This window comes from Excalfactoria chinensis, chromosome 3 (genome assembly GCF_039878825.1).
Source record: "Excalfactoria chinensis isolate bCotChi1 chromosome 3, bCotChi1.hap2, whole genome shotgun sequence".
Classification (NCBI taxonomy): domain Eukaryota; kingdom Metazoa; phylum Chordata; class Aves; order Galliformes; family Phasianidae; genus Excalfactoria; species Excalfactoria chinensis.
In genome coordinates this window covers 80,994,265-81,010,627 of record NC_092827.1, presented here as the reverse complement: position 1 = coordinate 81,010,627, position 16,363 = coordinate 80,994,265, and the positions used below count along the sequence as shown (strand labels likewise).

Here is a 16,363-nt window from a genome sequence, read left to right as displayed (position 1 = left end):
TTTTGCTAGGGCTGCCATCAAGATTCATAGAATCATAGAATCACCAAGGTTGGAAAAGACCTAAAAGATCATCCAGACAACCATTCGCCCATTACTAATAGCTCCCACTAAACCATGTCCCTCAACACAACATCCAGTCGTTCCTTGAACACCCCTAGGGTCAATGACTCCACCACCACCCTGGGCAGTCCTTTCCAGTGCGTATACATTATAATATACATTATATAATTATCCATTATAGTAATAGCTTGTGACGTGGGTACTTGTCTGCTGAAAACTGGTCAAATTCATTTGATAGAGCAGCCATTATTGCATACCAAACTTCAGCCAGCATCATCTTGGCTTAAATGGCAGGTGGACAGTGTCCATCTACTAATAGTAGACACACTAACAATTGTGTCTTTCCAGTTGTGCCTTTCCCTTGGGACGTGTGTTGTTTCTAGTCTTCTTACAGTCAAAAAAGAGTCCAAAACATTTTCTATTTCCAGTGGGTTTCATTTTATTTTTGTTTTTTAGGGCCTACTTCATAAAGAGTGAAAAAAAAATCACATTTCTGTTGCTAACAGTCTTCTGAGTTTCCTAGCAGTACTTTTCTTTAAATAGAAATGCAGTCAGCACTTACTTTATGTCGTCTTTGGTATTCATTTCAGATCTGACAACTGAGTCCATGAATCACATCTTCAACAATCCTTAGAAGAAGTACATAAAGTACATACAGATCACATGCACTTAGATACATCTTCTCATATCTCAGTGGTTTTGCAGTATCAGGGGACTTTGCTGTTCTTCAGACTCAGGAACTGTATTTAGATTATAGGCAGTCTTATTGGTAGTTGATGGTATTTTTACATATCCTAACTGATTCACTACTTTCCCTAGAATTGAAATGATGTGATTCTGATTCGGAATCAGGCTGATTCTGACATCAGTGTTAATGATGTAATAATGCTGAATCTGAGCAGAATTATTTCTGATTCCCTAATACAAGGGGGCATGTCTGCTTTACAGGTGCAGATGCAGATGTATGATTGCAGTTCATGCAAATTTGTGGAAGCGTTGAACAGATAACAGTGTAGAAAGGGTAGCCCAGACTAAGCTAACAGTTTCCAACATTGCAGTTTGTACTGAGCTTCGTGTACACTAGCTGTGCTTCACTGACTGGTAATATTTACACTTCTCTAAGGATAGCAAGGATTTACGGCTTGTAGTCACACCTTTCCCAGTGGTGTGCATACATCCTGAGTGAGATCAGAATGACTCCTGTTGTGTTACTTACTTTATACAAATTATCTTTAGTTTATGTGGTTATTTCCCCACGTGGATGAAGATTTTCCTTATACTTCTGAATACTAATGGCAAAATGAAATTTTAAAAAAAATCTTACATTTAAATTTGTTACTGGCCTTTGCAAAACTACACTATTGGAACAAGTGACCAAGATCAGCCCTCGTGCAACATCAGGGAAGTGGAGGAAGACAGGCTTATGGCTGAATGTGGGGCCCTTGGCTCACTCCTTGTTGCAACACTCACAACAACCACATTGGTCATGCTCCTGGCAAGTCATCTGCTTCAGATTTTGCCCAGCATTATGGTTTCTTTTGCCTACCTGCACCATCTCCCTTGTGCCTACAATGGGTGTACAGAGAAAATGCTGTGTTCTGGTGCTCAGTGCAAACCTGACAGTAACATGAGAGAGACTTTGTTTTCCAGGAGACTGCCTTCCTAATTGTGTGTGTGAAGTATAGTAAATACATGGGTTAAAAAAATCGTAATTCAAATCCCTATAGTGGTACTGATCAGATCTCTGTTTCTGTAGCAATGAGAACCAAAGGTGGCCTTTTAATGCTCACAGTTCATCTACCAATTTCCAGTTCTGCTTCAAGATTCTTAAAATATTAGAGTGCGTGCTTTAAACCCACAAAACTTACCTTTACCTAATTTTCACCATTCTAACCTAAGTTTCCACGGAAACAGGGTTGAAAAAGCTGCTGGTAGCCAGCAGGCAGCCAGCAGCTGAGAGTGAGAACTCTCCTTTGTCACTTTCCACTACTGGATGCCTGCTGCGTGCCAGTGTGCAAAGCTACCTAGGCTTCTAAAATCTGGAATACTTTCAATTTGGGGGGGAAAAATTAAATTAATCTACTCTTTTCTCTCTTTGGATTCCCACAGTAAATTCCAGGAGGGAAAATGGGCTAATGAGTCCCCATCTGTTTGGGTACACCGACACCCAGATATTCAAAGCTGTCCCAACCAATTGGGCCTCTCCTTTCTTAATTTCCATCTTTTGAAAGCATTCTCCCTCAAATTTTGTGTCTGTTTATGTATATATACACATACACTAGTAGTTTAATTCTCAGTGTGTCTATCTCAATTGACCTATATATCTACCAACATTTTGCAGAGTATAGTAAATGAAAAAAACATTCTTTTTTTTCCTGCATACTTAGCGAATGTTTTTGAATGAACGCATTATAACTGATCCTCAGTTAAATATTAGGACTAGTATGTGAATGGAGATGGCTTTTAACCAGAAGTAGATTATAGCTGTGGGAAGACTAAAGGGTCTATTTGGTCAAGACTCATACAAAACTGAGATAAGCATGCACAACCTGACAAGATCAGATTAGACCCTTCCCCCACAAGTGCTTTCCCCATAAATATTTATCTACTTTCTATTATAAATAACCAGGAAATGAAAAAGAAAGATGGATTCTTTTTTTTTTTTTTTTTTTTTTTTCTTTTTTTTCCCCCTTAAAAATAGCCTAGAAATAGAAATGCAGCTTCAAATCTTTTGGGTAATGATATTTTAAGTATGCCATAAATTCCAACACTGGTTTGCTGTTTTTTAAAAGGGAGCCAAGCACCGAAATCCTCTGTGGCAGCTACATAATTTGGCAGCATTTATAAACAAAGAAGAACTTTGCACAAAAGTACATTCTTGCCTGTTATTAGGTATCTCAGAATTAAATAACTTATCACCTAGAAGAGAATAGGTGTTGACGAAGTCAGCGCTGCTGTATTTTTAAGCTTGCCTGAGGTGACATAGCCAGCACCAGAGTTAAGCTTGGCATTCTTTTGCCCTGTCTTTCCTCCCCTGAGCCCAAGTGAATGCTCACTTCATCAATGAGAAACCCAGCCAGCTCGCCTGCCAGATGTAACGAAGATCCATTTGGTCTGCAAATTCCTATTTCATTCAGATTGTCAATACTCAGGCTTCTTCATGCACTGGTGCTAAGGGGTAAAAATCTGAGGCCGTACAGGTGTCGCTAACTCAGAAATGAATGAATGTTGGTGACCCACTCATCAGAACCTGCGTGGATTGCCTTTCTGATATAATTAAAAGGTGGCTCTTTGCCTTTGAGATTTAAAACCGAAAGAACACAGAATAATATTTTTACGTTCATTTTTGAAAGTAACAAGTGTATGCTCTTAAAAACGCTCCGTTGTCACATAGGATGATATTCCTATTTTTTAAACCTTAAGATGAAAAACGTAAGTCCTTTTTTTTATTTTTTCTTCATTTAAAAAAAAAAAAATCTTTTTTTTTTTTTTTTTTTTTTTTTCCTCCAGCATTTTACGATGGGATAATGAGACAGATGTCTCTCAACTGGAAGGACATTTTGACATTGTTATGTGTGCTGACTGGTAAGTACATAAAAATCATAAAACTCATGTTAGAAAAATAGCTTTGCTGGAGTAATTGTACTGTGCTGCTTGCTGATGGCTAAGCAAAGTCAACAAATGAAGCACAAAGCCACCTTAACCTCAACAAATTAATATTCATCTCCATGTGACAGTTATAAGGTAGTCTTCTATCACACAGTAACTTCTACCACATTATTTCCCAAAGATTGATTTTGAGAAGCATTTCCATTTTCTGGAATTGCCTCTGTTTCATGCTTGACGTATCAGTAAATGGACGACTTAGGCAAATTGCAAATAATTATGGCTCAGTGAGGAACAGTCTGGAGAAAAGGGAGTTTATCAACACAAACAGCTCAATTAGCTTACTTCTTAGGAAAGATCTGACTATTGATATAAGGGGATATATTTTTTGCTCCCTGGAAAATCTTTCCAAGGAAAAAAAGATTTCATAACCTTTTTTTTTCCCCCTTGTGACATTCTGCTTCTTAAATCAATTTGACAGCAGTATTTGTAGAAAAAGGCTTTATTGTTATTTACAGTGGCGCATGTTAATTGTAAGAGAATTCTTAGTAAAAAAAATCAGAGTACACCGTTTAATTTATGAAAAGATGGATACGTGTTGTAATACGGCATATTGTTTAATGATTCATGCAAATAAATTTTATTGACAGAAACCATTATTGATACCGAATCTGTGGAATTGTGCTTGCTTTATTTACAGCCTGCTAGCTTTTTAAATGGCAAATTATTAATTATTTGCAATATATAAATTAAATGTAAAATGAGATGTACAGATTTAATTTAGGAGAGTAGTTATTTTGAAGTAAGTCTGTCTTTCACTCATATTTCCTCTTGACCCTTTAAATGCCTAAACCAGAAAGAGCTGTTTATGTTTTGTTGCAGTGCACGTTGTAAAGGACCAAATTCTGAAAACAAGGACTTCCTAGGATAGCTCAGTTCAGCAGAATTCTGTATCTTACTGAGAAACAGTTAAAGGAAAAGGGAAAGGGAAGTGTGAAGCTGTCTATTGTCTTTTTAAACAATGTTCTTTCTAAGAGGCTTCTGATAAAATATTCCTCTAGAGCTTTTTTTTTTTTTAATTTTTTTGTTGTTGTTGTTTGTTTGATGTTTTGCTGTTTAAGCAAACTCGTCTGATTTCAGAAAAGTTGTCATTTTTGTATGGCAGTGGAGACAGTGTATTTAGTCCTCTTTTTTTCCTATTTCTAATACCTGTTTGTTTGCAGAATGCAACAGTGCTTCATTTAATTTCAGAGGAGTTCTTTGTTCCCAAAAAGGACAGAGGAGGGTTTCTAACTAATCGCTGATAATGTGCCTCAGAGATGCATCATCTGATTAAAATAAGGAGCTAAACAACACCATATGATTTCAGCAAGTAATTTAGTAAATGCCTTCCTCACCAAATATTAGAATGGATACTCCAGGTTTCATTGCACAGATGAAGTTAATGCTGGGCAGGATTAGATCAGATTAAGTATGAAAGTCAGATCAGAGTGCTGGCGGACATGAGCAGGAGGGCAACAGTCTTCTCGGAGGCTTAGACAAGGCTCACATATGGATGTTCTCCAGATTATGTGGGTGAAGCAAGGTCTTGCCAAGAGATTTAGAGTTAAATTTGTTCTTCACGCAAATATCAAAACAACCTGGCTGTGCCATCTCTTGTATTCTTGATACTCACACCATGTCATCCTATTTGTGCTGTGAGTACAGCAGAGCGAGACTTAAGTTGGTGCCTTTTTTTCCAGTAATATTCTTGCTAATACTCCTCCTGCTCTTTTTGGAAATAGTGTAGTTTCTTTAGGAAACAAAGAATCACACACAACAGGTAAAATACATTATGCATTTGCAGTCCTCATGTTTTGTATGTTTATTTTGAAGCACGATGCAGGTAAGTGTATAAATATTTATAGATTTCTAAAAAAATAAATAGAAATGTGCAGGTTAGTTTAAAGCACGCATTTTTATTCAGAAATTGCCTCTGTTTTCTTATTCCAAGTGCCCATGTATCTAGTTTAATAAGCATGAAATCCCTTTATTGTTTGCTTCTTTTAAAAAATCATTCTTTTAGTTACGGACACTAGATTTTCTGATACACAAAAAAGCTTGCTTTATCAAACTCAAATCATTCTTTTCATTTTCATGTATTTCTCTTCCGAGATATAGAATTGGCTTTAGAACTGTTGGCAGAATTTTTGCTTCCTGATTTTTTTGGGGCTGTCATTGAAGAGGAAAAGAAATCTCTTTTCTTACAGCTCCACAGCTGAAACCTGAAGTATTCAGTGATAAAAACAGATAGGAGAGATTGTATTTAGTTTAACACCACCATATAGCTCATTGTCAGTCAATAAAATCTGGGATTAGAACAGAGAACTATAAAGCAAAAAATCTGAGTTCAAATATTAGGTACATGGATAAATTTTTATTGAAGTATTTCCAGCAAGGGTGATATTGTCTGATTCCCTGAATAGCTAACCAGTGGTACTACTTGATCCCATTTACATGAAAACAAGCTCTATTCATAGACATATTCCAGATCCACATGGAGGTTCAAGCAAAAATGTACATGATTACAACAAGCGGAGATGTGTTTATATTCATATATTTACAGTCAGGCGTTCATAAACCTTGTGTGCAGGGGTGGAAAATAAGTTACTTCCCAGAACAGACAGTCTATTAGTTAACAGCTAAATTTAGAAGCTCAACTAGATTATAAAATAAATAAGAGGCAAACGGTGAAAGCTGGTCATTATTTAACCATTCAGGATTTTGACAATAAAAATAGTTTCATGGCTCAGCAGTTCCGAAATAACTTGTAAAATGTCGACTATGAGATAAAAAAAGTAAGGAAAAAAATATTTATCTCGGCAAGTCCACACCTGGAAGAAGGATACATTGGAAGAAATTACTGAAATAATGGAATTTTTAGACCATATCCACTCAACTCGGTTTTTTAAGCAGCATTTTCAAGGCCAGGGGAGGCTGCCGGAATTTTGAACTTTCATTTGACCTGCACTTATAGGTACAAGGTCAAACAGATGCTGGAGCATGAGTATGAGTAGAGAGGTGAAATAACAGGTGTCTGTGTGGATGGGCCACAAACAAGACTCGTCCGCAGCTCCTAGGAGTCTCACATTTCCGATTATGTTCTTTGTTAAGACAAAGAAAGAAAGGAAGAAAAAAGTTGCTGAGATTTTTAGTCTGAGAAAACAGTCAGGGTCATTAGGGGAGAGCTGGCAGAAAAGTCTTTGCCTTGCAGGTTTTTGCAAACGGAATTTTTAGGCATAATTTTTATGTAGAGACAGAATATGGTCTAAAACTTCATATCACCTTGTAAATGCATAGTATCCAACTTTATGTAGCTAGAGTGATTGTATTCTTAAAGTTTGGCACACGTGCAAGGATTTTCATAGCAGAAGCTGGCAGGCCTGTCCCACATTACTTTCCCTGCTGAGACCCTTGCTAGAATCACAAGGAGTCATGGATTCAACAGGAATGCAAAACTGAACTGAAAATATTCTTTAGATAACTTAAAATATACCCATTCTTTTCCTGTTAGTATTTCATTTAATATAAAGAAGTCTTTATGCAGAAATGCAGTAAGATTTCTGTTGCTCTACAATTTAAATCTATTATTCTGTTTGATTGCCCACACTTTCAAGTGCATTGTAATCTGACAGTGTAGAAGGTTGTTTTGGTTTATGTTAGCCATGCAAGTGAAGGTCAACTAAAAGTGACTCTTACACAGGGCACTCACTACCCATAAATGTAATGATTTCTGAAGTACACCTGTAACTAAGCTCCTTTTCTAATTGAAAATATGCAAAAAGAAGAATAAGTCAACATTGCACTCTATAAAATGTAAGCACGTGCCAGTTGTTGCAGTGCACAAAATAACAGGACAAAACAGCAGCATGAAATGAAGAAAGAGTCTACCCTTTTTATTAGACCTTTCATCCTGGCTTGCTTACATACAACTTTGGTATAAACTTTCATGTGATTTTACAGATTAACAGCACTGCCTACACAAAGGCCAAGTCATAAACCATGTTCTTGCCTCTTTACTGCCAAGATCGGAAACTTTTTCTGGCCCCAAAAAAGCCTTTTTATTACTGTCCTACACTTGGATTTTCACAGGTTCCTTTCTGCATAAACATGAGATATTTTTATAGAAAGATTAAAAAACAAAAAAGTATATCAGATTTTTAATGGAAAAAATACTGAGCTCTCCAAAGTGAGCCAAGCTAAATTTAAAATGATGTATGAGAACAAAGTGAGAGTGGTTTAGAACAATATATTATGTAATTTGAATGAGCTTTAAAGGATTTTCCAAGGGGTACATATTCAGTATGCTATGTTAGTATTTAATCCTACAAATGCTACTGCTAAGAGGAATTGCGTGACTAAATCTCCTTCCATGGGCCAAATCCTATGCTGGACCTATGTGCATCACAGATCATCTGACAACTTCTTCTGGTTTTTCCTCATCCAGGGCATCTTCCAACTCAGAGGGAAACTAGAAATGTTCTTCCATGCTCCCCCTGGTCAGAGTATGTGGCATGTTTCAGTCAGTCTCCTTTAACACTCAGATATCAAGTGGGTGTCAGGCAGGATTGGTATCCTTGAAGTTGTCCAGTCTCTTGGCAGATCAACTGAATATTTGAAGCTCCTGGTGAACAAAGACCTATGCAAAACCATGACAATATTACTGCAAATGAACGAGACTGGTAGCAGTAATTGTGCCCCTGTCTCATTGCAAAAAGACCAAATGGCATGAAGGTCCCTGAAAAATGAATTTTAGCTCTGTAAAAGTGCATCAAAATTTGAAGAAAATTTACTTATAGAGATTCTCTTAGAAGAGAACTTGTGCACTGTATTCCATCTCTTGTGCAGATGGCCTTGTTTCTGGCAAAGTAATGTCTTATGGTATCTATCCATAGATACCTGAAGTGAGTGTGACTAAAGCTCCCAGGAGACATTAGAGAGATCAACTGCTATTTCAATGAATTAAGTTTAAACAAATATTTGTCCATTTCTTCCAGTATGATTTATCAAGGTTGAAGGGCAGATATCATGCCAATTGCTAAAATTTGAATTTCCTTTTGGACAGGCTGTCAGTTAGTCAGCTTATCATCCAGTAATTCAGTATCTTCCTGAAGGAATTAAAGATGTGATATATACTCTTATAACTGACTGACTTGTGGTTAGCAAGCCACTGTTTTCTTATATTCATTTAGAGATTTCAAACCTGGAAAAATCACTCACCCTACGGAAAGTTTTGTTTTAGTAAAAAAGGAACGGAGACTGTAGAAAAGCTCCATAAAGAATGGACAAAGTGCCTTCTAGTATGGAACCTGAGCTTGACACAAACTGGAAACAGTTTTATTAAACAGAAAGAATGAAAAATGAAGAAAGCATCACATTACTTATGGCCTGCTTGATAGGAGTCTTTGTTATCTGAATTACCAATATAAATGCAGCCCGTGGTAGTAAGGACTGAAAGGCACTGGTTGCTATCTGATGGTTGTTCACTAACCTTTTTAAATGTCTCTCATCCACATTAACTAAATGTCCACAAACATCTAGGCAGGACTGATTAGTACCCTGGTTGCCAGTATTAGTATATACATTAAGGTACTGAGGGGCATGAAAAGTGGATTATTCCCTCAAATCATGAGATAATCATGCCAAAATAGTGATGAGCGTGTCGGCAACGTTGCATGAGAAAACTGACTTTGCTGCTGTCAGTGCAGGAAATGAAAGATTTCAGTCTTGAGGGAGGACAGCTCTGTATGATCTGGGTCATTCTGTTTGAACATCATTAGAGGGAATGAGGAGTTAGGGGCTTGCAACTCTTTCTGTGGAAAGATAGACATAGATATAAAAATAGAAGAAATCTGCATAATACATAATAATGAATTAATGCTACAACAGTAAAGGGAAAAGGAAAAAAAAAAAACCTTTAATAATAGCACCCAAAGTACAATAGAGGATACTTCTAAAAATTCCACCCTCCCTTGTACAGAAAGCATGTAAAATGTTAGCTTTGTATCACAGTGTATCGGTTCTGATTTCTGATAGGGTAGTAATATAATAGCATGTATATTTGAACTGTGAATTTCAGCCTCACAGAGGGTCATGCTGGTATTTGAGCTTTGGTTTAGGTGCTATTTGTTTCAGGCTTCATCTATTTTTGTTTATTTTTTAATTAAAAAGTACTTGAATTGGACCACAGGAATGTAGACCACAGTTTCTCTTTTACAGCACTGTGTAAACATATGTAATTAGCCTTGTACTTATCTGCATTAGTATCATTAGAATTGAAAACCCATTTTAATCTGGATTCTGTTCTCTTCTCAATGTCAGCCTGTTTCTGGACCAGTACAGAGCTAGCCTTGTTGATGCAATAAAGAGATTACTCCAACCCAGTGTAAGTATGTTTCTATTTTCTCCTGAACACTGGCTTCAGAATAATTAGTCTGTGCACAATGATTGAGAGAGTAATGGAATGGCAGGATTAATGTCATGTAATACTTTAATACTTATTATGTCCAACTTCAATTGAGTCTTCTAATCTATCAGATTCTTTCCTAATCATAAACTAGGAAACTTCTTATACTTGGCCTTCAGATAAGGAACACAGTGGGTAGTAAAATAAATGAAACCGCTTCAAAGATAGCATGAGATTATTTTTATCAAAGCGTTTCTCGAGTATTTTCCTTTGATAATAATGTCTTCATATTAAAGTAAAAGTACGATATTGAAAGTTTTTATGTTGGCTTCTGTCATTTGTAATCCCTTCAATTGTAACCTTTGTCATTGTGTATTTATTTATTATGAAAGAATATTTTTTTTCTTTTCATTTCTGTTTATGTGAAATGAATGAACCCCTTATGCATATGTTGTAGAACAGAACTTTTTTTTCATGAAGTAGGCCTTGTATTTACATGTTTTCTATTTTAAAACATAGTGAAATCAAGCTCTTAATAAAATGCTACATATTCAACACGTGCGTCACTGAGAATATAATATTTTATGTATCTCAGTCTTCTAGGCTATTAAAATAAACCTGAGAGACTTACAGGCAAAGCAAAGCTGTTATATGCATATATTTATAGCCAACAAACAATCTTGAATCTAATTAAAAAGGAAGAGAGAGAGAGAGATCAAAAAGGGAATGGGAGAAAACACACGAAGTATGTAAGAAAGAAACAGAATTGTACCTTTCATTCTTACCATACAAATCTTTCTGTATGGGAAATTTTCCACTTCAACACAAAGCTATTTAGTGTTAACAATACATTCTCCAAATTTTATTTAAGAATTTCGTTTTACTTTTTGTATGAGAGATTTTCACTATATAAGGAATATGAGACTCAAACCTTAAAAGACTTAAGAAACTGAGTCATTTTAGCCATGTAAGTAATCCCATTCTTTGCTAAGAGTGATCAGGTTTCTATTCTTGGTTCTATCGTAGACTTTCCTGAGTGACTTAAGGCAAGTTACTTAAGACTGAATGATTTTAATGAGATGTGGATCAAGGCTGCCAGGCAGACAGGAGAAATGTGGTCACCCTGGGGAAAATGTTACCCAGATATTTTTATCAGTAGGAGCAAGGGCGATATAGGGAACTTGTGGCCACAGATGCATTCTGATTTTGGTGTTTTACCATCAGCTGCCAATGTGCAATAATTTTGAGGACCTCCAGGTGATTTGGAACACAGAGGTTATCTCAAATTAATTAAAGGCAAAAAAAAAAAAAACAAAATTGGGGTGGCCCGGATCAGTGCCCTCACGTGGTTATTTGGGTATCACCATAGGCCACTGCACTGATAGCATGAAAAGATGTGGAAGAAGAGTATGAACAGCAAGGAGTTTATAAGAGATGACCTGGTAACTGTGACCTATCTAGAGCTTTTAGCTGGAGTGGACTACCACTGGTTGTAGTAGTCTTTATTGGCAAAAGCACGCGTACATGCGTATATGTACACACACACTAACTGGGCTGGCTAACTCAAGTGGAGGAGGTGAATTAAAATATGGTTAGGGTAAAGCAGCCTGATTTTTTACCAGCGTTTACAGCTTAACAGTCCAGGAATAGTTAACCTGGCTTTCAACCAAAGCCAGTCTGACTTTCTTGCTTGCAGTCAGCTCATTTGAATTCAGAAAATGCCTTTGTTGGGCAGGTGATTCAGTTCTTTGGAAATGTAGATGCTGTAAAGGGAAACGACTTTTTGTTTCTTGTCTTATGCATGGTGTGATTATTAGCTCAGCCTGTACATGTATTTTAGACCACAGTTCCTTTCTCTCATCAGCAAAGCTATCTTAAGAAATTCCAGCTCCTTGCCACTTGTTCCCACCTCCAGATCATGGATGGCCATATGAATGGATATCTGGAATGTCTTTACAGATAATTGTTGTTCATAAGTAAGAGGACAGTGAAAGACTGTGTGCAGTAGAAGCTGGGAGCATAGACATCTTAAATGAGCTTCCCTGTTAGAAAAAAAGGCATGCTAAAGAGATATGCCATCAAGCATATGCTCTTACTTGAAAGACCTGCATCTTTCGCATGTTTATTTGAGATCCCAAGAGAAGATGCAATCACACTTACTTAGTTATCATTTTTCTTGTTCTATGTTGCTCTGTTTAAATCTAAGTTTAACATTAGAGTGCATTTTATTAGGCGGCACTATACTTCAGTCTAAAAAGGAAAAGTAAATACTGAACTCATTTGTCAGTTCTGATAATTAAAATTAGAGTATGGGCACTAGTTTATGCCCAGGCTAAGCTGTAAACTACTTTGATTAGGTTCATTTTTCCACATGAGTTAATTTGTCTCAAAAGGAGAAGTTATATTTCATTATTAGTAATATTTTGGCAAATTGACAAGAAACAAATGAAAGACACACCTAGATGAAAGACAACTTTCAGGTGTTAACAACTCAGGTGTAACTAGAATAAAAGTATTTCAGAAAAATAATAGAGCAAAAAACATGGAGAAAAAAGTGTAAATAGAAAATAACAACTATTCTAAAAACTGACTTGAAGGAGAAACTGAGCACCGATAATCTGTTCTCACTCTTCTTCATAAAGAGTTATGTTTGATATTCCCTTTTGCAACATTATTTTGCAAGATGTTGTTTGTAGTTACTTATTTGTGGCCGATTGCATCCTTATGGCATTATAATGTCTCAGAATTGTGTGTCCTCAGTAACTTTTCTACCTGGCAAGAGGGATTCTCTTCATGTCAGTCATCTGATTCATAGTGTGGCTTCTTGGACACTTGTGTTGGCACAGGAAGGCAGAACATGAATGCATGTAGGCAGAAATGAGCAGCTTGCAGAATTACTGGGGGCTGAAACTTCTTATCTGAATTTGTTACAAAGGCAAAGATACCTGAAAACCAGTTCCAAGAATTAGATACTGAAATTTTACATCAAGGAAATTCATCTTGAGGAGCATCCTCCTTCTGCTAGGAGGGTTCTCTGCAGAACAAAGTTCTAGGGAGTATGAGATGGCAGCAGCGGGAGAAGGACCCTCTGCTGAAGGCTCCCTTTGCCTGATAACATTAAAGCATGCCAAGGCTGTGAGGGAAGTTACGGCATGTTTCACACTGATTGTGAATTTCCTGTGCTTAATGTTTTTTCATCCTGAGCCCGTATTCAGACCTAATATTTACATAAGCTATTCCAGTGCCTTTAGTGGGAGTTACACCCCTTTGCGCATAAAATTATTTAGCCACAAAATGAAAGTTACAGCTACACAAATGAACAAAAATGAGTTGCTTTGGGTATTGCCCTTGGTCTCCTTTGTGCTTAAATTTCCCACAAGGGAGATGAGTATAACAGTATTTCCCTATCTCACAGAGACACTGTGAGAATAAATACAGTGCTATGGTATTAATGATTGCAGTCTTTTATGTACACATTAGTACCATAGATACCAAGGTAGTTTTCTTGCTGCCTCACCGAGTGTTGTCTCAGTGTATGAGTGCATGTGCTGTGGCACATAGATTTCTCATCTATCCTCCTCACTAAGTGTGTCAGCATTATAACTTTCCCGAATTCTTTCTGACCTGATCTCGTTCAATCTTTTTTTATTTTTTCTGATATGTGAATTTGCATTTTCTTTAGCCAAATATTCTTCTACAGCGTATAATCAATTCTGTAATTTGTTTAGACACCCACAAAAATGTTATTTTTTGTCTGTTTGGTTCGTTACAGCACCTCACGAATTACTCTTTGCTGTCATTAATATAGAAGTTAAATAAAAGAACTCATGGTAAACTTTGTGTTCACCTCAATTTGATATGTGGTTTGTTGGTATTAACCTTTGTTTACAGCTCTTCAGCTGGTTTTCATTCCAGGTGACAGAGCACAATACTCAGCCAATTAGAATTAATTTTGCAGATAAGATTTTAAGAGATGCTATATCAGCTGGGTGCGGTTTGGGGCAAATAATTCATACAGGATGTCTAAAATCTATCAGTTCAAAGTAAAGCATTTTTGTTTTCTTAAATACAGAAGGATGAACAAACTACTAGCTAATGGACCATAACATATTGCCTGGGCATCATAAATAGCCTGATCATCTTGAAAGATCTCAAATTACTACACAAGAATATTAAGTTGTGCTTTCAATGCAATTTTCCCATTTAGGGTCAAATTAAGTTGCACTGCTCAGGTAGCTTAAAATATCTTTTTTTAAAAAAATTAATGATTGGGTCTCATCTGCCTTCCATTTTGCCCTGTGGTAATTCCTCTAACAGCAAGTGGGAGGTACTCTTCTATGCATGAGAGTAAAAATAGAAGAATATTATTTACAGTCTTTGTGTGGTCATGAGCTAACAAATGGCTTTGCATTGAGGGTATATTTTGTATCCTTTACTGTGTTTTAGCTAGGTAATTTGTAGACACTGCTATTATGTGAACAGGAGCAGTTGTGTTGCAGTTGGCAGTTCTCTAAAGAATTTATTAGTTACTATTTTGCTTTTGCTTAATCACAGAAATATTGCATATTTTGAACAATAATTTATATTATCCTGTTTTCATACTTCAGCGAGAGAACAACGGTCTTTTCCAACCTGTGTATACTAAAAGCTTAGTCAGGTGCATGTTATATCTCATTCCCTTCCAATTTAAAAAATGTATAAATTCTCTTTTTAATGTTGCAGGGAAAAGCAATGGTATTTGCTCCACACAGAGGGAATACTTTAAACCAGTTCTGCAATCTAGCTGAAAAAGCTGGTTTCTCTATCCAAAGACATGAAAATTATGATGAACACATTTCGAACTTCCACTCCAAGGTTAGTTTTCTGCTTGTGTTAGATAACACTTTAATCCGCATTGCATTTTGAAGAGATCATGGTCCTTTTGGCAGGTAACCTAAATGTTTGATTAAAGTGCTCCTTAGGTGTGCTGTTTCTGAACAGCTATTTTTGTATCTGATTATTTTGTGTGGTAGAGCCATCCTTTATCTCTGCACGTCTAGGAGAGTTTTGCAGAAGCATCTCCTGTTTACCCTTTTCATTCACAGAAATCTAATTTATGAGAGTCCTTTTTTCTTGTTGTTAGCTGTGTATAAATATATGGCATACCAGCATTTACATTTTAATAAAAAGCTTGCAACTTTTAAGTAGGTTAAATACTCAGATGGACTGAAATAAATAGGAGGTGAATGTCTAATTGTATCATATCGTACCTTAAATCCTTATCTCTGGCTGCTTTATGGCTGGGTCAGTTAGCAGCTTCAAACTGCTAAATCTCATACAGAATTTCACAGTTGTGAGGTTATATGTCAGATCGAGGCGCTACAAGATTTAGGTCAAAAGCACTTATCAGAACGCGATTTCTAAGCTTGCTTACATAAAGCTACTGTTATCAGTCTCCTATTTTATTATTTATAAGTATAGAGTAATACAGGACATGAAGAGGAAGGTACTTCACAGAAAACTTTTTAGGAGTTTCTTATTTCCCTGTGTAGAAGTGCTTATCAAAATCATATTTATTACTTGCAGTTCTGAGATCTCTATTTCATGCCATAAAGAAATCCACTGTTGTAGGTCGCGTATGGCTTTAGACATAACCTCTTGCAATTTTCTAAGAATTGCTCTTCTAAAATATAGACATGTTCAGAATTGGAGTGAAATGCATTTTTTTTTCTCTTTAGAGCCACCATTGTGTATGCTAGAAAAAATATGCACATGATGTTGTAAGGAACAAATATTTATTTTATTATGAAATGTTATGCTGCAAGTCTCCTGTCAAAACCATCTAGACACATGAATATAAAATCACTTACTTTCATCGTTCAAGTAGGCCTCGCTCTGCTCGCACTGAAACCAAATAGATTTCAGTCATTGTTCTTCTACCACCTTTACTTTCTGTCCTATACAATTATATAAATGTAAGGCCCAATGTGATATTTTTTTATCTGCCTCCACCTGAAAAGGGGCATGATTTTGATTATGTTGTTTCACAGTAGTATTTCTCTTTCATTACCCACTGCATCCAAATCAGGTCTGCAGCAATGAAATGCAGGAGTAATAGTTGTTATCTTGATCCAAGAGATGGGTCTAAAATGATAGAGTAGTTCATTTTCCTTAGAAAACAAATCTATTCTGCCTTCCTCTGGTTATGTGTCCACTGCAGTTCTTATAATGGTGACCCAGTGAAGACATATCTGAAGTAGCTTTAAATTAGCT

The 16,363-nt window shown here is 36.4% G+C and overlaps 1 protein-coding gene across 1 annotated transcript in view; it reads left to right on the top strand.

Moving 5' to 3' along the window:
- CAMKMT (calmodulin-lysine N-methyltransferase) overlaps positions 1-16,363 on the top strand; it is a 188,161-nt gene that overhangs the window by 166,734 nt on the left and 5,064 nt on the right. The window contains exons 8-10 of the mRNA XM_072332128.1: positions 3,571-3,645; positions 10,027-10,090; positions 14,834-14,965. Of these exons, the coding sequence (XP_072188229.1) occupies positions 3,571-3,645; positions 10,027-10,090; positions 14,834-14,965 (271 nt within the window). The remainder of the gene's footprint in view (positions 1-3,570; positions 3,646-10,026; positions 10,091-14,833; positions 14,966-16,363) is intronic.